The following is a 24889-nucleotide window of genomic DNA, read 5'->3' on the forward strand; positions in this document are numbered from 1 at the left end:
GTAGTAGGAGAGGACCAATTCCTCTACGTTATCCTCTGACCATTACATGCATGCACAAGTGCATGCCACACAATAAATAAAGTGTATTACATTTTGCTTTTTGAGACAAGGTCTCCCTGTAGCCCCAGCTGGCCTGTAACTTGCTGGTAGACCAGGCTGGCCTTGAACTCTCAGAGATCTGCCTGTCTCAGCCTCCCAAGTACTAGGATTTAAGCTGCCTGACTCCAGCTCTAGAGGACCTGGAGCCTTCTTCTGTGCTCTGCTGGAACACGCACATGTGGCAGACATACACACATAAATACAAAAGTAAAAATAATTAATTAAAAAAAAAAAAAACAGCGGTGGTGAGCATGCCTTTAATTCCAGCACTTGAGAGGCAGAGGTAGATGGGTGTCTGAGGCTTTCAGGTCGGCCTAGTCTACATAGGGAGTTTGGGGACAGCCAGGAAGGGCTACATAGTGAGACTGTCTCAAAAGCAAATAACAACCAAGAAACCAAGAGGCCTTGTCTACAATATCAGATGTTCCATGGGGAAAAAATAATAAATGAATAAATATATAAATAATTAAGTGTCCAGCATATCAGAAGAGAAAGATCATCACAAATTAAGACTAACAGGGTGGCTCATGGAGGTAAGCCCAGCACATGGAAGGCTGAGCCAGGAGAATTACCAGGATTCTGAGGCCAGCCTGTGCTAGAATGAAACCCTGTCTGGAAGAAACACACAGATCCCCTGATCTGTGGGATCCTGGGCTTTGTTGAGCTACTGCTAGGCAAACAGGTCCCATTTCTGTGGTCCTCCACTTCACAGCCTGGTTCCCAGCTGGCCACCAATACTTCTCTCCTCTCCATCTAGTTCTATGGCGCCTCAGTAGCTTATGAGAATGCCCTGCGTGTGTTCAACATCGTCTTTACCTCCCTCTTCTCTCTGGAGTGTGTACTCAAAGTCATGGCTTTTGGGATTCTGGTAAGTGTGGCCTAAGAGCAGCAGACTTTGGGGAGTGTACAAGGCCCAGGGCGTAGGAGAGGGTATGTGTTCTAGGCTCCAAGACCCTGTCCCAGTGATGGCCCAAGTTTCCTGCCCTCAGCCTCAGCCCTACCAGCAAATACCAGTGAGAGCCAACACACCTCTCCAGGGCCAGGTGCATGTAGAGTGAGCTGTCTCTGCAAATGCTCCTGTCCGGGCAACTGATGTCATCTCTTAGAGATGAGGAAACAAAGATCAGAGAGGAGGTGTTACAAGCCTGTCATCCCAGCACTTGAGAGGCTAAGGCAGAAGGCTCAGGAGTTCAAGGCCAGCCAGAAATAAAGTAAGACCTTGTCTCTTTAAAAAAAAAAGTTTTTAGTATAGTCCATCAGAAATCTCAACAGAGCCTGTTCATATATCAGTCAGGAGAGATCACATTAAGCTGAGGTAACATATCCCCTGTGTCTCAGAGACTCCTGTCAACAAAAGCTTTTTATTATACTCATCAAGGGGGTATTTTGCCTGCTAATTACTTGGGGATCCAACCTTGGGGAATAGCCACTGGAATGGTACTGGGCAGCAACATAATGTTAGAAGTCTGGAGTTAGAGCTGGGCAGATGGCTCAGTCTGAAGGTGGTTTGCCTTACATGCATGAGGATCTCAGTTTTATGCCTAGCACCCACATAAAAAGCCAGGCATAGCAGTGTGTATCTATAATCCTGGCACTAAGGAAGTAGAGTCAGGAGGGTCCCTGCAACTCAGTGACTAGCCTAACCAAAATCAGAGTTCCAGGCCTATCAGGCACCCTGCTCAAAACACAGTATAGACTGGGTGTGCTAGCTCAGGCCTTTAGTCCCAGCACTGAGGAAGTGGAGGCAAGTGGAGCTCTGTGAGTTAGAGGCCAGTCTGGTCTACCTAGAAAGTTCCAGGCCAGTCAGGACTACACAGTGAGAGCTTGTCTCAAAAAAACAAACAAAACAGCCAGGCACCTTTAATCCCAGAACTTGGGAGGCAGAGGCAGGCAGATCTCTGTGAGTTCAAGGCCAGCCTGGTCTACATAGTGAGTTCCAGGCTGAAGTCAACCCTGTCTCAAAAAGGCAAAAGGCAAAGAACAACAAAAAGAGGTAGGTGGCTCCTGAGAAATGACAACTGAGGTTGACTCTGGTCTCCAAACCCGTGTCCATATATGTGCGCACGTGCACACACACATACACACACACACACACACACACACACACACACACACACAGTTCTGGAGAATCTGTCCCTGGCTGGGAAGTGATACACTAGCTCTGCTCACAGCAACCCTGGCAGCTTTAAGTCCTGTTCCAATGCTCACTCTGCACCTCTGTCGTCCTCCTCCCCAGGTCAGGAAGTAGAGGCAACAGGAGGTTAGACTCCTTGCCCACAGCCACTCTTCTCTGATAGTAGAACTGGGATCTGAACTCAGAGGCCGCTCTCTTAGCTAGGGGGCTGTAAACACAGTGGGGCCCTGAATGCAGACACCAGGCTCCCCTGAGCCTGCATTTCAGTCCTGCAGGCAGGGCAGCCTTTCAGAGTTACTCTCTCTGAAGTCTGTTGTGTGGAACCCAAGGGTGTCCTTGATAAAGCACCTGGGAGCTTGGTGAAGCTTCATCAATGTTGGAGAGAAGGTCCCCAGCAGATGAGAAGCAGGTCCATTCAAGGGAAGAGAACTCAGATGACTTGCAGCAGTGCTTACTATACATCTGCCATGCGCTAACAGGCCCTGCCAGCCTTGGAGGGCCAGGGTACAGAGCCCTCTGTTGGCATCTCTATCTTGTGGGTCCTTGTTCTAGAATTATTTCCGCGATGCCTGGAACATCTTCGACTTTGTGACTGTTCTGGGCAGCATCACAGACATCCTCGTCACCGAGTTTGGGGTAAGTCTCCTGCTGGCTTCTCTCTGGGCAGCTGGGGTCTAGACTGGTGGGAGGCAGTGGGAGGTGGTGTTTGGAAGCAGCAGTTCCTGATAACTGCAGGCTCTGAACTACTACCTGGACAGGGACCACAGAGGGAGAGCCTTGGCTGCAGAGCATGAGACAAGGATTGAGTGCAAGGAGTTTTAACTAGGCAGTGATCCTGGGTGCAAGGACAGCTCCTTAAAATTACAATGAGGGGCCAGGCGTGGTGGTACATGCCTTTAATCCCGGCACTGGGGAGACAGAGGAAGGCAGAGCTCTGAGGGTTAAAGGCCAGCCTGGTCTACATAGTGCGTTCCAGGCCAGCTGGGGCTACCAGGAAGGAGACCCTATCTCAAAAAGACCAAAAATTTTTTTTAAAGATTCCAGTGAGGGGAGCTGGACATGTCCAAAGCCCATATGTGGGGCCAGCACTGTGGGGTGGGCTTCCCTGCCTCTTGGCTGGTGATTTATGGATAAAGAGTGAGACTTAGGGACTAGTGCTGCAGTTAACTGCATTATGAGAACTCAGACATTAAAGGCATGTGGAGCTGGCTTGGTCCCAGTTGTCCCTCAAGGTTGGGCTCCAGAGAGAACAGCTGAAGGTCAGTTTGGCTCAAGTTTCCCCCTGCTGGCCACTGTGGGAATGGTACTCCCAAGGCCTTAGAAGGGTCCTGGGACATCTGCCCTCCTCCAGGCCCAGGCCAGGGGGTTCCAAATAGGGAAAAGGTGAAGCTCCTCAGACTCTTAGACTACTTTGTCCTTAACACTTTCCTAGAAAATTCAGGACCCCAGAATTCCCCTCCCCAGATCTTGCTTGTCCTTGGCCATGAACCAGAATGCCCAGGCTTGAGACCCCTCAGGAGACTAGAAACAGCAGGCAATCTTCCCAGGGGCCAAAAGGTCCAAAAGCATCAATGCCCATGGCTGGTGGTGGGGTGGACGGCACCCAATAACAATGAAAATAATAATTGGACTGGGAACACAGCTCAGCTGCGGAGTGCTGGCCTGGCCTGAGTGAGGCCCTAGGTTCATCCCCAGCACCCCCCCCACACACACCATTGGTGATAATACTGTACCAAGCACTTCATGTGAACTAGTTCATAGAGAGGGTCTAGGTTCAGTGCATAGGAGAATTCCCTCAGAGTTAAACAGAAAGAACTAAAGAAACACCGAGTTGTCAGATCAGGGAGAGGGGATCAAAGGATAACCAGCTGCCCAGCTATTGCCTGCCTTCCATGCTGAAGTGGGAAGGGCTGGCAGGTGGAAGCTGTCCACACAGGACAGAGACCAAAATGGAACCAGTAGAGCACAGTGGGGATGAGGTCCTGTCCCCCCTGCCCCCTCTCATGCCAGCACCTCCTGCTGACCAAGAAGAATCAGGGGTGAAACCTGGGGAAATGGGAAGGAGAGAGGAAGTCCTGGGCATGGCAGGGCCTGCAGAGTAAGGCCCTTTACCACTGAGCAGAGAACAGCCTTGAGACAATGACCCTTTGGGTTCAGAGGTTAGGAGGGGCTGCCAGCTCCCCAGCAGAGTGGGTGGAGGGAGTTGGTTGAAACTAACAATTGACAGTAAAACATAGTTCCCACTGTTTGTTCTGTCAGGTAGGATGGTGGCATACAGAGAACAATTCAGAAACAAGACCATTGCAGTAGCCAAACGGCCCTTTGAACTGCCCAAGTGCTCTTGGCCAACCTCATCTTTTATGCAGCAGGGGGTAATGGCTGCCACTGGCCTTACCAGTTCCTGACATGATTCTCATTTACTCAAACATTGCACAGGCACACATTGAGCACCTCCTGTGTCCAAGGACAGTTACAGGTGCTATAGACAGAGCAGGGTGGCAAAACAAGACAGCAAGCATGCAGAATGTCTGACTCCAGAGAGGTCCTGCTCTGTAGAGAGGTAAACAAGAACAGGTGAAGGTTGGCAAGATATCCAGGCGTGGTGGTGCACACCTTCAATCCCAGCACTTAGGAGGCAGAAGCAGGCGAATCTCTGAGATTGAGGCCTGCCTAGTATACATAGCAAGTTCCAGGCCAACCAGAGCTACATGGTGAGACCTTGTCTCAAAAAACAAAAACAAACAAAATCTGACAACTTGAGTTTGATTCCTGGAACCTACATGGTAGAAGAAGAGAACCAACTCCCACAAGCTGCCCTCTGACCTCCACATGTGCACACATATACACAAGCGCACAAATGTGATTTAAATTTTAAATGTATATCTAATAATAAATGTAAATTTGAAAAAAAAAAAAACTTTAAGAGCGGGTGGTCTGGGAGTGCAGTTCAGTGGGAGAATACCTGCCTAGAATCCCCTAGTGAGGGACTAAGAGGCATGGCTCTGCAGTAGAGTACTGGGTTAGCGTGTGAGAGACCCTGGGCCTATCTGCAGTGGCACACACACAAGCATAGGAAGTGCTTGGCATTTCCCAGCATTATTACTGTTCCCATTGTTACTGTTCCCGTGAATGTCCTGCCACCCTGAGTCACCATCATTTTGAGAGGGAGATGGTGGGTGGGTGCACCAGGTCCCAGTAGCCCAGTCTGGGACCCAGGTAAGACCACCATCTCTGAGGCAGGAGCAGGACTGAGGCAGGGAAGCTGGAGGGCAATTCCCTGGGGGTTGAAAGGCAAGGGCATGTGCCAGTGACATAGCACAGCCCTGGGCTGTCACACCCAGACTTGGCCAGGGAGGCGTGGGTTTGCCCTTGAGCAATGGATAATGACTGTGTTTCTTGTCTTGTCTCTTTCCATGCCTGCTGTTTAAACTGTATATTGGCTCAACGCCCTCTGAAAAACTCATCCAATCAAAATGCACTATGAAATTCATTTGTTCACCCATGACGTGGTCTGTGTGTCCATACACCAATGACTTACCTCCCAACCCACCGCCACCACCACCCCACTCCCCACCCGGGAACTGAAACCCATTGGTTTTTTGGCACTGATTATAAATCCACCTAAAAATAAAAACCGCTGAATCGCCTCCCCAACTGCCCCCGCCCGCCCGCCCCCCTCCATCTTCAACATCTGCATCTAGAATCCGGTTGGTGTTACTTCTTTCTGAAGTGTAAATGCCTTACATTAACTGTGACTGCACCGCATGACCACCCCAGCTTTCCTGTGGGATGCTTGCCCATTGTACTCCCCACTTGTCCTGCCTCTGTTGTCGTGTCTCCCCCCAACCCCCCCCCCAACCCTTGGTTGGTTTAATTGGAATCTGGATCAGGGACTTCTGTTCTGATGGGTTTGTGTCTTTGGCTAGAAAGGGATCCACTGCTCCTACTGAGATCCCAGGGTGGGACCTGCCTCCCACCTCTTTACAGGCATATCCCTTATGTTCTGAACCACTCCAGAACTGAGTGGGAGTAGCACACAGCTGTGGGCCCAGCCTACAGGAGGCTGAGGTTAGAGGAATGACATTGAAGGTCAGCCTGGGCTACATACCAAGTCTGTTTCAAGAAAAAAAAAAAAAAAAAAAGCTGGGAAGATGGGTCAGCTTACAAAGTTTTTGCCATGCATGCATAAGGACTTAAGTTTGGATCCTCAGCACCCATGTAAAAAGCCAGGTCACATTTGTAACCTCAGTGTGGGAAGCAGAGACAGAAGGATCCCTGGGTCTCGATAGCCAAACCAGTGAGCTCCCAGCTTAGGGAGAGACCTGATCCCAAAACACAGGATAGAACCAGCACTGTCTCTGTGTTCAAGACCAGCCTGGTCTACGTAGTGAGTTCCAAGCCAGCCAGGGCTACACAGAAAGACCTTATCTCTAAATAAGTAAGTGATGGAAAATGACTGCACGAAGACATCTGAAGTTGACCTCAGGACTCCATACACATGTGTACACACATAGGCATATGAAGTACATGCACACACAAGCACATGTGAACTCAGATGAACATATATACACCCAGCCCCTCACTTCACTATATACCACATGATCTATCCCTCCAAATTTCTTGGCCCCCCTCACAACCCTCAGTTGCTGTGAACTCCCACCTCTGCCCTTGTGCTCACCTCCATGGAGCCCCTCTAAAGGACCCTTATTGTCATGCCCACAGCATTCATTCACCAGATCCCAGTTAGGGGTCACTGATGGTGGGACAGATGCAGCCCCCTACTTGATTATTGTGGGAGGGCACGCATTGATCCACAACCTCTTACTCCACTTGAAACTGTAACTGCACTGCTAGGTAATATTAACAAGGCAGAGAAAAGAAATGGCCATTTCAGGCCCTATGGGACAGCACATGCAAAGGCCCTGTGGCCAGGCAGAGTACACAGTGGTCAGAGTCTGTGCATCAGTGATGAGGATGCAGCAAAGAAGCAGGGCTGGCCAATGGGGGAGAGGTCTGGTGGGGAATCTCAGCAGTGGGTGTGTGTGGAAGGGTCTGAGTCAGGGCACTCCTGGGAGTGCCATTAGATCACTTTTGCTGAAGAGAAAGTCGGGCTGGAAGTTGGCACCACAAAACCCAGCAAGAGGTGGCAATGGAGGAGGGAGAGGATGGCCAGAGGCCTGGCTACATCTGTAGAATCCTCTGGGGAAGAACAGGTCTGGGCCTGGGAGATAGAGGTACCCTAGGATGCTGGGAATGGCTATGGAGGTGGAGGTTAGAGTGGGAGGAATCGAGGGGTCATGAAGAGAGCACACCATGGCCAGTGAGGTGCCCTCTAGGTACCCCAGAAGTCAGGAGTTTTCGGTTTGAGGAAAGCACCGGGTGGAAGTTGGATTAGCAAGTGGCAAGAATTCTTGGAACCTGGGGTAGGTGGTGCCCATTGCCTTCTGCATGCCTGAGGGACACCTGCCCTTGGGCATGGCACTAGGAGAGGGCCCCCACTCCTGGCCCTCCATCACCTTGGGCTCTAGTTTGGAGCAAGCAGGGTTGGTTCTGAGCGGAAGTTTCTCCATTGATGGAAAGTGGGAACTAGGAATAGGGCTCTTGGCAGTTCTGTGTACTGAGAACTTCCCTACAGGAAGAGCTGGAGGAGTGGATGAGGGCTGAGGCCCTGCCCCCATCCCCGACCCTTCCTCCCTCATGTGTGTGCATGCTTTGCAGCTGCTAGATCCCTAGCTTTTGCATGTGCCAGCACACCCCCCCACCCCCCACCCCGCTCCCAAGAACCTCTGCCTCCAATGCATGCATGCTCCCCCGAGCCCACATGTTATGATCTGCCCCAGGGAAGGGATGGCTTGTTCTCTGGGGGGTGAGTGGGAGGGGGTTGGGGACTCCTGGGCAATCTCCATCCCCAGGTGGAGCTGGGTGGTCAGGCAGGATCTAATGTCAAGTCAGAGGGGGGCGGGGCATGGAGGGTGACTCTTACCTGGGTTTACAGGCTGGGTTAAGGCTCTTGAAACAGGCTCACTCACAATGATTGGGACCAACAGTGTCCCAATGTAAGAGCTGGAGCCCCCTAGCCCATCCCAGAGGCCCAAGGGCCAAGCTTTGTATCTCAGAGAATATCCAAGACATTACTAACAAACCAGAGGCCTCTTACCAGCCTCAGACTCCAGTCACTGCCTCTCACCTCCAAGCCAGAGCTAGCACAAAGCAATTTCAGGTGGTGAGACACCTCCCAGAAGTGGGCTAAACAATTACTGTACAAAGACCAGGAACAGTGGTGCCAGCCTGGAATCCCAGCACCCTGGAGGCTGAGGTAGGAGGATCCCAAATTGAAGCCCAATCTGGGCGAGATAACAGGAGCCTGTTGCAAATTTGAACCCAGAAGGATGCCCTAGTTGTCAAGGCAACCTCCACAATTGGGGCCTGTGCCCTTGGGCCTACTTAAATCTTGCCTGAGGCATGACGCCAGAACTGCTACAAATCCTTGGATGGGGGCCAGTAAGCCCCCTTCTAGCAGGAGACTCAGTGCCCTCCTGCCTCCCGTTTGCTGGTACTGACTATGTGGTCCTCCAGGCAGAAAACAAACACTCTGGGCCAGAAGAGTGTCATTTTTGGAAAGGAGGGTGTGTGGCCTGCCTCTGGGGGACAGGTATGAGAGGCCCAGGAGAGCCAGAAAGCCAGATTGATGGGCAAAATCCGATTTTTAAACCGCAACTTTTAAATTTATATATATATTATATGTATATATTATATATATAATATATATGATAGTCCCAACAAATTAACTTCCCCGGTCAGACTGGGTCACTTGTAATTTCGGGCTTCCCACCCTTCACCAGTGCCCCTGAAACCCCTGGAGAGCCTGGGTCTTAACCCCGGTTTCCAGCTGGCCTCCCCTCCACCTGCAGCCTGGGTGGGAGACCACAGAGGCAGCGACTGGACCCGGGTTTGGAGCACAGGCAGGGTCCACCCAGGGAGGTCCAGGGGGCAGGGATGGCCCCCTACCCCACCCCACCCCCGGCACCAGCCCCTTGGTGGGCCCTGGGCTGATGGGAGCTAACCCGCCCCCGGGAGCTCAGACCTTCCTGCTTCCCGCAGGCCTGGTCCCGAGACACCACCCAGCCCCAGAAGCTGAGAAGCCATCCCTGAGAGGGGGGAAAAGGGCCCCTAATGCATCTTCTCCGACTCAGCGGGCAGCGAGGACTCACCCTGCAGCTGAACAGCCCCAGCTCCCTCCCGTCCTCCCCATTCCCGCTCGCCAAGGGGGTAAGAAAAGATACCCTTCGCTTCTCCCCAATGGCTCCAGCCGCTGCTCCTCTGGGCCGTGGGGTGAGGTGAGGGCGGGCAGGAGCGGGTGGGCAGCTCGGCAGGGCAGGGCAGGGCAGGGTGCCCGGTGAGTCCCGTGACAGATGCATTTCTGGCCCGGAGCGTAACATGCCCTCGGACCCGCACTCCTCCACCAGGCCTGAGCGTGCTGGCGCCCTCCCCTCCCCGCCGTGTGTATATATGTTTGTTTGTTTTTTCGTGTGTGTGTGTGTGTGTGTGTGTGTGTGTGTGTGTGTGTGTGTGTTTGCATGCATGTAGAGGTATGTTCCTCTATTGCTGTCCACTGACTGTTTTTGAGACAGGATTTCTTACTGATTGTTCATTAGGCTAGACCGGGTGGCCAGTGAGATGTGTATGCCTTGTCCGCCTGGCCTGTAATGGGCTCGCCTTGTGCTCCTGTGATGGGCTCGCAACCTGACCTGCCTGTGTCCTACCGTCTCAGTGCATTTGGTTGTTGGGAGAAACAAAACCATCTCGATTTTTTTCCTGATTGGATGATTCGGATATATTATTTTCTTTTCCTCGCTCTTTTTGTTATCCCTTCCCCACCCCTGTCCTTTCCCGCCTGCCCCCCGCCCTTTTTCTTTCTTTTTCTCCTTTACGGGTGGGGCTGGCAGGGAGGGTTTACGCTTTTGAGCCCCCTTCTCTCTCCTCTCCCCTCCCTATTCTCTTTCTTTTCTTTTTTCTTTTTTTTAGTTGTAGTTTCTCCTCTGCTCCGTTGCATTAATAGTGCTTTCTCTCCTCTCCCTCCTTATTTGGGATCTGGCTTGCTTTTTTCCTGTTGGTTGGCTTCATGTAGAGGCCTCTGTGAGTGCTGACAACTCTAAGCCCCTCAGGGTGGGTGGATGGTCACCTTTCTTCCCCCATTTCCTCAGAATAACTTCATCAACCTGAGTTTTCTCCGCCTCTTCCGAGCTGCCCGGCTCATCAAACTCCTCCGGCAGGGCTACACCATCCGCATTCTCCTCTGGACCTTCGTGCAGTCCTTCAAGGTGAGCCCCAGCCCCTGGTCAGGATGAAGTAAGGACCGCAGGCTGCATGTGGCTGTGTAGTGCAGCCTTACTGAGTCTGCAGGGATACCTGACTTTTGCCCCTAGAGCCCAGCGCTCTAAAGGCCTCAAGAGCCCTAAAGAGACACACCAGCTGACTCACGGGGTGCAACAGAGGCCAGGCCCCAGCAGCCCTCCTCATTGCCTCCCTCCCGCTAGGCCCTGCCGTATGTCTGCCTGCTGATTGCCATGCTCTTCTTCATCTACGCCATCATTGGGATGCAGGTGAGCCACTCTGGGAGGGAGCCGGGGCTGTCTCAGACTTGGCTACCGCAATTAACGAAGGCTTCCTGGGAGCCACCACAGCCGCCACTGTCCCTGACCCTCACTCTCCAACTCCCCAGGTGTTTGGCAATATCGGCATTGACATGGAGGATGAGGACAGTGATGAGGACGAGTTCCAAATCACGGAGCACAATAACTTCCGAACGTTCTTCCAGGCGCTCATGCTTCTCTTCCGGTGAGGGGGCGTGGCCTCAGCATTTGTACCCCTGGAGTGGGGCTTAGGGTTGGGGAACCTGCCTTGAGCTTCTATTTGCGCTGCAAGGGAACTTGCCTTCATTCCCCCTGTGTGCCCTTTACTCTCTTCCAATTGGGGGTGTGTTTTATGTTAGATTTTTGGAGAATAAAAGGAAAGAGGTGTGTAGGACACAAGAAAACAGCCAGACCTGCAACAGGCAGGGAGTGTGTGTGTGTGTGTGTGTATCTTCCATTTTTCAAAGAAGATACAGTAAGAGGTAGAGGCTGTCCACGGGAACCAAGCATCTACAACTAGACAAAGAAACTGGGGAGTTTTTATACGAAAGTTGTGAGACACAGCTGCACTTCGTGGGGAGTTGAATTTAATGCCTGCTTTTGGTGTCCTTGAGGGTCTCTTTTCTCACACAGGCAGGTGAGTTATCTATAGCACTAAAGAAGACAGGTGGGCTCCACAAAGAGTCTCTCAGTCCAGGGAATGACAAATTGATTAGGCTTGAGCCAGGCCAGGCTGCCAATTTAGGGCCAGTTAGACACTTTAAGGGATTTATGGCTTTCCCTAATGAAGCCTGTGGCTCTTCTGCAATTCACGTATTCTGTCAGTTTAGCCCTTCCACAGTGCCCAAATACCCTCCTCTTTTGGTGAGGTTCAGGGTAAGTGTCTGGGAAGTACGGGTCCTGAAGCAGTGTAGGAGTAGAAAAGGTGGATTCTTAGTATTATCGAGGTGAATCTCTCCCTCACCAGCTTTTAAAGTGTGGGTTCCTGGAGACCCCATGTGATACATAAGGAAACAGACCTGTGGAGTCTTGATGTTTGGTTTTTAATCCTGGCTGCCTATAAAAGTTCCTTGATTGAGTCAACAGGCTTATGGGCAACTACTGTGTTCCACACATGGCTGTGAAAACTAGGACATAGCCAGGAAGATAACCTAATGGAGGGAAAAAGAAAACACTGTCCTCTGGAAACTTGGGGAAGACAATTGGTAAACTAATTATTGAAGCTGCTAGAAGGGGTTAAAATTGAAGGTTTAAAAGGGAATGGGAACCTGGTGTGGTGGTGCATACCTGTAATCCCAGCACATAGGCTGGGCCAGGCAGGGAGATTGACAGTTTGAGAGTAACCTAGGCTATGTAGTGGGACCCTATGAGACAGAGTCGGGGGTGGGTGGAGAGAGAGCACTTTAGAAGACCATCAGGCAGAGGGTACAGCCAACACAAAGCCAGGAGCATGGCTGATGTATTTTAAGACAGTGAGGAAGCTGGCATGTTTGGAGTAGCGGCCCAGGAAGAAAGCACTAAGAGCTGGAGAGCTTTGAGTCACACAGATATCTATCCCCAAATCTCACAGTGCAACTACACCCTACCCCACCATCAGTGGACTTTCTGTGAAAAATATTTTATTATTTCTATTTTATGTGTATGAGTGTATTGCCTGCATGTGTGTAAGTGCATCCGTGTTGTGCGTCTGAGGAGATCAGAAGGCTTTGGATCTCCTGGAACTAGAGTTACAGACAGTTGTTAGCCGCCATGTAGGTGCTGGGAATCAAACCCAGGTCCTCTGCATCAGCAGTCAGTGCTCTTAACCACTGAACCATCTCTCCAGCCCTATCAGTGGACTTCTTTAAAAACTTTTTGTTACCTTTATTTGTTTACGTGGGGGAGCAAGCGTACTAGGCATACAGGTGAAGCTCAGAGAACAATTTATGGTCGTTATTTGTCCCCTTCCACCATGTGGGGTCCCCCTGTCTTTCACCATGTGAATTCCAGGGATCAAACTCAAGTGGTCAGTCCTCACAGCAAGTGCCTGTAGTACCCACTGTGCCATCTGACCAACCCCTCATCATGGGTTGAACATGGCCATCAGACTGCTTAGGAAGAGGGGATAGTCTGCTTGGGACCCCAGCCCATGACTGGCCAGCCTAGAGCCTTAGCCCATACCCTGAAAGGGCCACAGTGGTATCAGGTCAGGGTCAGAGCCCAAGTCACTGACACCTCCCTTGTCCTCAGGAGCGCCACAGGGGAAGCATGGCACAACATCATGCTATCCTGCCTCAGTGGGAAGCCATGCGACAGGAACTCCGGCATCCACACTGCCGACTGTGGCAATGAGTTTGCGTACTTCTACTTTGTCTCCTTCATCTTCCTCTGCTCCTTCCTGGTGAGTCTAAGTGCACAGGGCCATGTCCTAACTCCCGGCTCTGACTCAGGAAGTTGGATTTTTATAGAATGTGACTGGGGTCCAAGGTTTGCTCCCTCCCTGATATTGACAAATTGTCACCCACAAAATGACACCTGGCCAGAGTGACCACGGGTCTGTGCTCTGGAGGAAGCAATACCCCAGGCTTCCACTCACTCATAGCAGTAGCACTACTGCCTCCTAGGGAGGCCTGGAGTCTCCCCCATTGGTGTCAGAGACAAGGCTCTTGCCTTGTGCCCTACTCACATAGCTTCCCGCTCCCAACTCTGTGCCATCCCTGCCTTTGCCTCTGTCTCTGTCTCTGTGTACCTACATCATCACTGGCTCTCACTCTCGCTGGCCTCCTTATGAGTGCAGATCTTTCTTCTCTGTGTCCTGTCTCCTGTCTCTGTCTCTCCCTCTTCCCCTTCTGTTCCCCTTCTCTCTCCCCTGGGCCTTTGTATTCCTTGCCTTTGGGGGTGTTTGCCTGTCCCACAACACTCTCTTTCTACTCCCATTGGCCCCTCATTGCCCCCCCCCAGATGCTGAATCTCTTTGTTGCCGTCATCATGGACAACTTTGAATACCTCACCCGAGACTCCTCCATCCTGGGCCCCCACCACTTGGATGAATACGTGCGTGTCTGGGCCGAGTATGACCCGGCTGCTTGGTAAGCAGGCATCTCAAACCTTTGACCAAGTTGCCCATCTCTTTCTGAAACTGGGACAGGACCTAGGTCAGGTCTCAGGCAAGGGCATCATGTTCTGGGGTTTTAATAGGGACCTTGTGAGTGAGTCTAGAAGACAGAGTAGGAACTGTGACCCTCATACACCCCAGGTTGAGCACAACCCACCCCTGTCCAAGCCCCAGACTTTCTAGCAAGAGGGAAGGGGTCAGCTATGAGGAATTTCAAAGAGTCTTGGCCCCCACAAGTCTTCGTCATCTTATAGTGAAGCTTCCAGGTGATGACCCAACCCTAGCCTCTGTTCACCTGGGGGTGCAGAGGCAGCACTGGCCTGCCTTCTCATGTGGCAGGATTAGAATTACAGAACCCAGTCAGTTCTGTAAAACTTAGTACACACTCGGGTTGTGGTAGCACATGCCTTTAATCCCAGCACTTGGGAGACAGAGGCAGGAGGATCTCTGGGAGATCAATGCCAGCCTGGTCTACATAGTGAGTTCCAGGCCAGGTGGGGCTCTGGGAGACCCTGTCTAAAATTTTAAAAAAGACTTAGAGCAGGCCAAGCCTGATGTCATATGTGAGCAATCTCAGCACTCAGGAGACTGAGGCAGGAGGATGAGGAGTTTAGGGCCAGCTTGGGCTACAAGTAACTCTGTTTCAAAAAATTAAAAGGGACTGGAGAGATGGCTCAGCAGTTAAGAGCATTGACTGTTCTTACAGAGGACCTGGGTTTGATTCCCAGCACCCACATGGCAGCTAACAACCACAACCATGTATAATTCCGGTTCCAGAAGATCCAACACCCTCTCCTGATCTCCGGAGGCATTATTTGGCACGTGTGTACTTACATCCATGCAGACATAGCACTCATACACACAAAATAAAAATAAATCAAAGAAATAAACACATAAATAAATAAAATATAAGGACCAGCCAGTCATGGTGGCTCATAACTTTAATCCCAGCACTTGGGAGGCAGAGACAGGCAGATCTCTAAGATTGAGGTCAGCCTGGTCTCCATAGGGAGTTCCATACCAGCTGGTGCTACGTGGAGACCCTGTCTCTAATTAATTAATTAATTAATTAATTAAATTAAAAACAAGACAGGCATAGTGGCACATGCCTTTAAATCCTTGTACTCAGGAGGTAGAGGCAGGTGAATCTCCATAAGATCAAGGCTAGCCCCATTCTACATAGTGAGTTCTAGGCCTGCCAGGGCCACATAATTAGACTCTGTCTCAAAAAAACAAAAAATAAAAATGTTAAAAGGTGTAGCTCAGTAGTAGAACATTTGCCTAGCATATGCAAGGCCCTTGATTCCATCTTCAGCACCTTCAAAAATTTAATTTAATTTAATTTAAAAAGCACACATAATCAAACCTTAGAGCAGAAAGTCACACAGGCCAGGCCAGGCGGCCTAAGGGTCTGGCATCCTCCTGGTGAAGAGTGAACTCCTCTGTCTCCCAGAGATCCCAACACACCCCTGGCAGAAGGAGATGGTATCAGCTAAGCTCTTGTCATGTACTGGGAACCCACTGGGCACCAGGTCCCTCCAGGGTGTACTGAGAGCACCACTTGCTAAGCAAAGATTCGAATTCAGACTGTACATGAAGGAGCACTTCTGGGGGCCCCTCAGCAGCCTGTGCCTGCCTCAGCCCTGTAGGGGAGACCCCATAAGGAAGATAGACAGGGGTCTGTCCTTTGTCTTTGTCATGACTGCAGCCCCAGACAGGCCCTCCATGAGACTGAGAGGTTGAGGCCAGGTATGGGGCTGAGCTGGCTTTGCTCTTTTTAACTCTTCCTTTCTTGATTCTAGGTCACTGAATTGGGATGCTGTCCCCTCTCCTCTAGTGTCCTACCTCCTCATGTAGCCCATGTAGATGTTGGAGGAAGCAAATGTAGAGTCCTAGGTGGAGATCTCCACAGCCCAGAACCTCCAACACACCCACCCCATCAAAGCCCTCTGTCCCTGGAGAGGCGGGTACAAGTGACTGGGAAACACCAAGGACCTTTACCTGTCCCAACTCCCCACTCCAAACCAAGAGGCCCCAGCCTCTTCATCCTGGCCTGGCTACAGACTGGGAGCCTGCCCCTCGAAGTTGTGTAGTTGTATAGTTGCAGGCATTCCAGGACCTCCACTAACCCTGTCTTCTCCTTTCAGCGGCCGCATTCACTATAAGGACATGTACAGTTTATTGCGAGTAATCTCTCCCCCTCTCGGCTTAGGCAAGAAATGTCCTCATAGGGTTGCTTGCAAGGTTTGACTCCACTAAAACCTGCTAGCATCGGTTGAATGAGTGTGGCTTGGGGTCTTCCATATATATATTTCATATATATATATATCTAAAAAACAGAGCCATCTCTTTCACTCTTTTGCATTAAACTAGCAAACTCTTAGCCTACAGAATGCGGCCACGCAGACTCCACGAAGCATGGGACATACCTCTCTGTTCCCTCCAAACATCTGTGCTTGCTCTTAGCCAAAGTTGCCCATCCCGGGGTCTCAACAGCACCCCAAAATTAGATACATCCCTAGGGGGAGTTGTAATTTTACATTGCCCAGCCCCCACCGTCACCCCTACTCTCTCTCTCCTCTACCACCCCCTGCCTCCCAAAGTACCCAGTTCTCCTTCCCACCCCCAGTCCTCGCTCCCATTCCCCACCAAGCACCCTCAGAGACCAGCCTCAGCCAAACCAGAAAATTTACCCCACTTCAGTAACCAACCTTGACCTTGAACAGTAAGGCCTCCAACTCTTCGTCCTACCTAAACCACAGCTTGGAGCCCAAGTGGAATTTGACTGTTTCTCTTTTCTCTCTCTCCCTGCTTGTAAGCAGTGAAATGATCATTTTTTTTAATTGCCTTCCATTTTTTTCTCCTCTTTTCCATTTATTTGAAATAACTATTTTATTGTTCTCTGCCTCTTTCTCTCTATTTTTTCGGCTCGTGTGGTTTTTGTTTTTTGTGTTTTTTTTTCTTCTGTTCTCCACTGTTCCCCTTACCCATTTGGTTCTCTGTTCCCCCATTCCCTCCCCCCATTTTTGTTTTTGGTACTGCCAGGGGTCGCATGCCTTACCCGGACATGTATCAGATGCTGAGACACATGTCCCCGCCCCTGGGCCTGGGGAAGAAGTGCCCGGCCAGAGTGGCTTACAAGGTAGTCTATCTTTGCCGACACCATGCCCGGCGCTGGGGACTTTTCCGTGGTGACCACAAACACCCAGCGAGTCTTCTGCCAACACTCCTCTTCTTTTTTCTTTTTTTCTTTTCTCGAGTAATTGAGTCATGAGTGTCCCTCACTCTGAGTAGCTCACTGTGTCCTTTCTGATGAGTGTCTACGTGTTTTGAGACTCCATTATGGCCCACAAGCCAGGGGGAGGGGGAGGGAAGCGCTCCAATCCCCTAGGACCCATAGGACCCACTAGGGAGCCAAATTGTATCTCTGCCCATCCAGAACACACACACACACCCCAGCCCTAGGCTGGGCTGTGTTTTGTGCCTTGAACCTCCAGGTCCCAGCATCCCCACACAGACCTGAAGCTGACCTCTGATCGAGGCCCAGGGGATCTATCACCTTTCACCATGAGTCCACCAGAGCCTCCCCATCTTCCCCTTCCCCTGGAGATGCCTTCCCAGCCCCCACCCATGCCACCCATCTCCCTAAGATACCCCAACATGCCTGTCCATTGTTCTGGAGTGGACAGGTGGGCCGCAGCTGGACCCCCGGACGGTGGTGCACTGATGCAGGCCATGCACGCTGCCTTGGCCAGGCCTGGGGAGGGCAGGCGCCGTGGCCGACCTGGGGTGGGGTGCATGCCAGCTGAGGGAGCAAGCGGCCTGCTGCCCCCTCTACACCTCTATCCTGGAATCTCAACACCCGCCCGAGGACATCTGTTCCCTCAATTCATCCTCAAATAAGCCAGGGATGACCTTCAAACTTGTTTCCACCTTCCCATCCACCCTGGCCTCTCCTCTTTCTGCCTTGCTATTCCAACCTCTGCCCTCTGTCTGCTTCCAACCCTTCTCAGCCTGTAGTGACAATATACTGAGCCTCTGGCTCAGTATAAAGTCACTGTGGCTCCCTAAGGCACCTTGTACAATTCAAAATGGCACATTTTCCACAGAACACATTGCTGGGATACTGTAGTAATTCTAATCCACTTGTGTAGTGAGAAGACACTATCCAAACAAAAACTGTCATTAAATACACAAATCTGGTATCTGAGCTCCAGAGGGAACCTTTGTGCAGTTGTACAACCTGCACATCTGTGCACAGCACCCTAGACTATTCCTTTATGTTCTCCCTCCCTGCACTGCCCCACCCCACTTCCTACGCTACTCTCGGTTTACTATCTCCCTACTGAGTCTCCTGCTCCGTGAATTCCCTAGTGAACAGGGTTTGCCCTTAACACTCCTATGCCTAATACCTCTTCAGAGCCCAACCCCACCCCCACCCCAGCCACCTAGCAGAGCAGAGCCCCTGCCTAGGAAACAATATTTTCTTCCCTGGGCCCCAGGACCACCCTCACTTTTCTCCTTGCTACTGCACAGACAGCCATGATCTGGCCACCACCTAGACTGTCACTTCCCACGGAGCTATGAATGAGTCTCGAGATTCCGTCTGCATGCACCCATCTGTGCCTCTTTGTGTTGGCCGCTGCATGTCCACCAAGGGCCTGTCCTGGGGGCCATGTGCCTGCTGCTTCTGAGGGTGGAAATGCTACGGCAGGGTGTTCATGGGCTGCCCGCAGGGCGAGCTGGGGGTGGGGAGGGGAGCAGCAGCGGGCCCCACCACAGGGCTGCTGCACATGTGCTACTGACATCTGCCTTCTGTACCCTCTCTTTGGGTGGAAATGCAAAGGAGCCTTGGATAAGAACTCTGGGGCGGGGCATGGGTCTGGGGCAACCCTAGGAATGCTGGACCTGAGGTTCAGCAGTGGAGATCAAAACAAAACAAAAAAAACAGCACCCAGGGTGGTGGTGGGCCCTGTCATCCCAGCTACTCAAGAAGCTGAGGCAGGCAGATTGCCATGAGTTCAAGGCCAGCCTGGCCTATATAGCAAGACCTTGTCTCCAAAAAAATTAAAAGAAAACAAATGATGATTCGGGCTTTGTATGCAGAAAGTCCAGGGTCTCCTTCCTGCTCCACACAGAGAAATGGGGAATTCCAGCTAGCAGGTAACCACAGGGTGCTGCCCTCCCCACTTCAGAGTTCTTCCTAGGGCTCCCTGCATAGGGAGGGTTTGACTCTTAGCATCCAGGCAGGGCCTGAGAATGACTGCTCTCACCCGGGGTTTTCTGTAGCGGCTCCTGAGGATGGACCTGCCTGTGGCCGATGACAACACCGTCCACTTCAACTCTACACTCATGGCTCTGATTCGAACTGCCCTGGATATCAAGATTGCCAAGGGTAAGCAACTGCAAGAGATGAGTCACAGAGAGCAGGTCCTTGGAGGGGAAACCGGAACAGCTAGGAACCGCCCCCCACATGCAGTCTGACCACAGTCCCTGTCTCAACCTTGGTTCTGTATTTGTACATCCAGTAAGTACTTAATGCACACCTGAGGTATGCCAGACACCCCTCCAACAAAAGGGGTGCAGCAGCTTACACCTGCAGTGGAGGAGGCCTCTCCTCTGACTTCCACATGTGCACTGTGGCACGCACACACACACACAAATGTAATGTTTTTAAACCCCAGAGAGGGCTCAGGAGACCTTGTAATCTGTTTTCAGGCCAATTTTCCCAGAGAGCACAGGGGCTATTGGGGTCCCCTCCAGCCTCCAAACTTTTTCTTTGAAACAATTTTGTTTCTCTTAGAGATTGCTAGAACAGAGAGAACAGAGAGCAGGGAGAGAGGCCACGAGGGTAGAGGGAAGTTGGGCTCCTTGGAGGCCGCCTTCCGTCTGACACACCGCCAGTCTTTTCTTGTCTGTCTCTTACTCTCTAACATCTCTCTTTAAATGTTGATATAATCTCTAAAGCTGCATTTCTTATAAATTAACAGCTCCATCATTTCTTCTTTTTGATGCCTTTAAACTCAGTTGAAGAAGGCCGACCGTTTCTTACCTTCGGTTCTGTTGCCTGACACCAAAAAATTAGGAATATTAAAAATTCCTATTTTTCCAAAGGCTTACAAGTTGAAATACCTAAAATCAGCTAGAATTTTGCGGGCGTGGTGACACACGCCTTTAATCCCAGCACTCGGGAGGCAGAGGCAGGTGGATCTCTGTGAGTTCAAGGCCAACCTGGTCTACATAGTGAGTTCCAGGACAGCTGGGGCTACAGGGAGACCCTGTCTCAAAAAAGACAAAAAAAAAAAAAAAGAAAAAAAAAGAAAGAACTAGAATACCTAGTGATGGTCTGTTCTCAAACATTTCCTCCTCCTTTGAATTTCTGTTTTCCATTTCTCATTTTAGTGTCTTTTTTGTTTGCTTTTGAAACAGACCCTCATCAGACTGACCTTGAACTTGCTATGTAGCTGAAAATGATCCTTGAACTTTTGATCTTCCTGCCTCTACCTCCCCAGTACAAATGTATACCACCACACCTTGTTTATACAGTGCTGGAGGTGGAACCTAAGGACGGTTCATAGCCGCCATGTGGGTGCTGGGAATCGAACCCAGGTCCTCTGCAAGAGCAGTCAGTGTGCTTACCCGCTGAGCCATCTCCAGCCCTACAACAAGCACTCTTAACTGCTGAACCATCTGCAGTCCCACCCCCTTTTTTTGTCTTCTGACACTTGCACCCTTTTATACTAACTGATAGGATAAGAGCTCTGTGCTGGTTGTGGGAGTAGTGCACTGTCTCTCTCTGCATCCGGTACAATGTCTTGGATTTGTCCTGCATGCCCACAGGAAGGTGAAGTAATTAAGACATTGTGAGACCACATCTTCTCCCTTCCAGCCCAGGAATACAGTTTCTTGTCTCCACCTCTCTATGAGGCCATTGGGTGTCCTGGGGAGTTCCCCTATACCTTCACCCTAGAGGGAACACGTGGCTCTTTGCTGCAGTATCTTCATGACCAGAGGGTTCCTAAACTCAAAGGGACACTAAGAAAAAAAAGGTTAGGGGGACAGGCCAAGTGATGGCAAAGGATTTATAGATACTGAGATAGAGGCTTTGAAAACTGCTCGCACACAAGCTAGAGGTAACTTAGCTCCTTTCCCTGTTGCTGTTGGGAGTAACCTTAACAGAAGGAACTGAGAGAGAAAGGTTTGCCTTGTTCACAGTTCCAAAGGGATAGTCCATCCTGGCAAGGAAGGCACTGTCAGGAACTGGAGACTGGCTGGTCACATTGTTGCTGCACTTAGGAAGTAGAACAAGAACAGGAGGTGGACCTGGCTATAAAACCTCTCGGCCTGAGACTAGCAACCCACTTCTTCCAGTGAGACTCCAACTCCTAAACATTCCGTAACTTCTCCAAACTGCTCTGTAGCCCTTAGAGATGGGTTACAGGCGGTTGTGAGCTCCAGATGTGGATGCTTGAAACTGAATTTCTGTTCCCTGCATGAGCAGCGAGCGCACTTAACTGCTGAGCCAACTCTGACAGCTTAGACAGAGGGGCATGGAGTGTTCAGACTCTGGGTGCCTCCCAGGTGGATGTGGACTATGAAAGAAAGATAGGAGCCAGAGATACCCCCAGATTCAGAGCCTGAGCTACTGCAGATGGAACAGCTCTATTCTGAGTCAGGCAAGGGGCAGGAGGGGTGGTTTGGAGACCAGGGCATAGGTGGCAAGCAAGGGGCAGGGAAAGGGAACAGGTACTAGAGGCCAGCACTTCAAACTCCCTAAGGCGATAAGCTTAAGATGAGAGACTCCCTGGTGGCCCATACCTATGATCCCAGCCCCTTGTGAGGCTGAAGCAAGAGGATCACAAGTTCAAGAACAGCCTAGGCTGCAGAGTAAGTTCAAAGCCAGTATGGGCAGTTTAGAGAGACCCTGTCTTAAAATAAAAAGGCCTGGGTTAGAGTTCAGCAATAGAGAGCTTGCCTAGCATGTTTCAAGCTTGGGGTTCCATCCCTCAAATGGAAAAAAGTAAGCGATTCCCCCCACAACACCAAGGCCACAACTCCCTAACATTTCAGAGGACCAAGAAAAGGTAGCCGGGAGATGGCCCAGAGACTCTGGGGCACAGTGAACTCCTTCAAAGCAAAGAGAGTAGCCAGCCAGGATTCTGGCAGACACCTATGGTCCCAGTGCTTGTGAGGCTGAGGCAGGAGGATCATGGATTCAAGGCTAGCATGGGCTAGAGAGAGAAACCATGTCTTAGGAAGAGAGACAGAGACAGAGACTGGGAATGGAACAGTAGCAGGTGAGAGGCAAGAAAACAGAAGAGCCCAGCCTTTGTCTGGTAGCTGCTGGATGTTTTTTACTCACAGCAAATTTTGCTTGCTAGACAGCTGACTATACATCACTCAAGGCCCAGGTTCTACCTATGTCCTGTAGACTCAAGTTGCCTACCTGCCCTGTCATTGTTCATAGCCTTGACCTCAACCTCTGCGAACCTCAGTTTTTCTGTATCAGCCATCTATGCCACATGACAGATACTATAAAGTTCATGACTTAAAACACACGCAGGGGGACTGGAGAGATAGCTCAGTGGTTTAGAGCTCTTGCAAAGGACCCAGGTTTGATTCCCAGCACCCACATGGAGGCTAAACAACTGTCTATAACTCCAGTTCCAGGGAATCCAACACCCTCTTCTGACCTCCACAGGCATTGGACAACACAGCTGCACCTACCTACATGCAGGCATTACAGTCATACACATAAAATAGATATTTAAAAAAAAAAATGCAGGCCGGGCGTGGTGGTGCACGCCTGTAGTCCCAACACTCAGGAGGCAGAGGCAGGCGGATCTCTATGAGTTCAAGGCCAGTCTGGTCTATGTAGTGAGTTCCAGGCCAGCTGGGGCTATAGGGAGACCCTGTTTCAAAAAAACACATGCAGTTGGGGCTGGACAGATAGCTCAGCAGTTAAGAGCACTGACTGGTCATGGGGCTGGAGAGACAGCTCAGCAGTTAAGAGCAGCACTAACTGCTCTTGCAGAGGACCCGGGTTCGATTCCCAGCACCCACATGGCAGCTACAAACCGTCCTTAACTCCAGTTCGAGGGGAATCCGAAGCCTCTTCTGACCACCACGGCATTGCATGACATGGGTACACTCCCGTACATGCCGGCAATACACTCATACACATAAAATAAAAATAATAAGTAAAATATTTTTTTTAAAAAGAGCATTGACCCTTGCAGACGACCTAGGTTTGGTTCCCAGCACCCACATGGTGGCAACGAACCGTCCTTAACTCATACACATAAAATAAAAATAAGCTGAGCGTGGTGGTGCATGCCTGTAATCCCAGCATTCAGGAGGCAGTGGCAGGTGGATCTCTCTGAGTTTGAGGCCACCCTGGTCTACAAAGTGAGTTCCAGGCCAGCCGGGGCTACAGGGAGACCCTTTCTCAAAAAGACACACACACAAATAATAATAATAATAATAATAAATAAAATATTAAAAAAGAGTGCATGCTGTGAAAGCATGAGGACCTGAGTTTGAATCCCCAACATCCACATTTTTTAAAAAAAATGGGCTCTGCAGGGAACGGTGACACACACCTTTAGACCCAGCACTCAAGAGGCAGAGGCAGGCAGATCTCTGTAGTTCAAGGCCAGCCTGGTCTACATAGTGAGTTACAAGCCAGCCAGGGGTACATAATGAGACCCTGTCTCATAAAAACAAAACAGTGGGCTGGAGAGATGGCTCAGAGGTTAAGAATACTGGCTGCTCTTTACAGAGAACTAAGTTAAGTTCCCAGCACCCACATGGTGGCCAGCAACCATCTGTAACTCCAGTTCCATGGTCATTGTATGATATACATGCAGGCAAAATCACTCATATACATAAAATAAAAATAACTGGAAAATGTTTTTGAATTTTTTTTTCATTTTATGTGTATGAATGTATTGCCTGCATGTATGTAAGTACACCCATGTCATGCAATGCCCATGGAAGTCAAAAGAGGGCGTCGGATTCCCCTGGAACTGGAGATACAGATGGTTGTTAGCCACCATGTGGGTGCTGGGAATCAAATCCAGGTCCTCTGCAAGAGCAGCCAGTGCTCTTAACAGCTGAGCTGTGTCTCCAGCCCTTAAAACAATTTTTTAAAGGTCATTGCTTCACATGCCATCAACCTCTACTTTAGGGGACAGAGACAGGAAGACCCTGAGAGCAGCCTCAACAAAATGGTCAGCTTCAGGTTCAGTGAGAGGGCCTGTGTCAAGGGATAAAGCAGAGAACAGTGAAGAAAGACACCTGGGATCCTGCTCCAGCCTCCATATTTGTGCACCAGAACACTCACTGGCAAGCAGCACATGTGAGACATTCACTTAGGGCCAGCGCATTAGCTCTGCGGGTAAAGGCACTTGCTGCCAACCCTGACAACCTGAGTTTGATCCCGGGCCCCACATAGTTAAAGGAGTAAACTGACTCACACAGATTGTCCTCCGAACTCCACATGAGAATGCACACATGGATGTAATCAACTTGACTGATGTTATATAAAATATACTGCTGAAAAGAACCTTCATGTGGCAGGTCATAGGTCTATAGGTCAGAAGCACAGGTAGGCTGTGTGGCCCTATGCTCCCTGTCTCCCAAGGCGTCACATGCCCTTCTCTGAGGAACCCAGAAAAGACTCCAACTCCAAAGTCAGGACAGTTCAGTTTAGCAGGTTGCAAAGCTGGAGAGCCCCCTCTCTTTCTGTCTTTTAGTTGATTTGGTTTTTATCTGGTGGGAGTAGGGTGTAAACCCAGGGCTTTGTGCATGTTAGGGCTCCCCACTGAGCCATGGCCCTTCCCCCACCCCAGGTGTACCTAGAAGATGCACTCAGCCAGTAGAGTAGCATCTAACCCAGGTCTTTCTGACTGCCTCTTTGTCAACAAT

General features: G+C 50.6%; 1 protein-coding gene across 1 annotated transcript in view; it reads left to right on the plus strand.

The window, feature by feature from the left end:
* The window catches only part of Cacna1a (calcium voltage-gated channel subunit alpha1 A), a 252884-nt gene that overhangs the window by 203173 nt on the left and 24822 nt on the right, over positions 1-24889 (plus strand). The window contains exons 31-40 of the mRNA XM_029557367.1: positions 857-967; positions 2786-2869; positions 5935-5940; positions 10438-10554; positions 10771-10836; positions 10956-11071; positions 13096-13246; positions 13807-13934; positions 17006-17102; positions 19250-19355. Coding sequence (XP_029413227.1) covers positions 857-967; positions 2786-2869; positions 5935-5940; positions 10438-10554; positions 10771-10836; positions 10956-11071; positions 13096-13246; positions 13807-13934; positions 17006-17102; positions 19250-19355 — 982 coding nt within the window. The remainder of the gene's footprint in view (positions 1-856; positions 968-2785; positions 2870-5934; positions 5941-10437; positions 10555-10770; positions 10837-10955; positions 11072-13095; positions 13247-13806; positions 13935-17005; positions 17103-19249; positions 19356-24889) is intronic.

Source organism: Nannospalax galili, unplaced genomic scaffold (assembly GCF_000622305.1).
Source record: "Nannospalax galili isolate Female #2095 unplaced genomic scaffold, S.galili_v1.0 scaffold47, whole genome shotgun sequence".
Taxonomy (NCBI): domain Eukaryota; kingdom Metazoa; phylum Chordata; class Mammalia; order Rodentia; family Spalacidae; genus Nannospalax; species Nannospalax galili.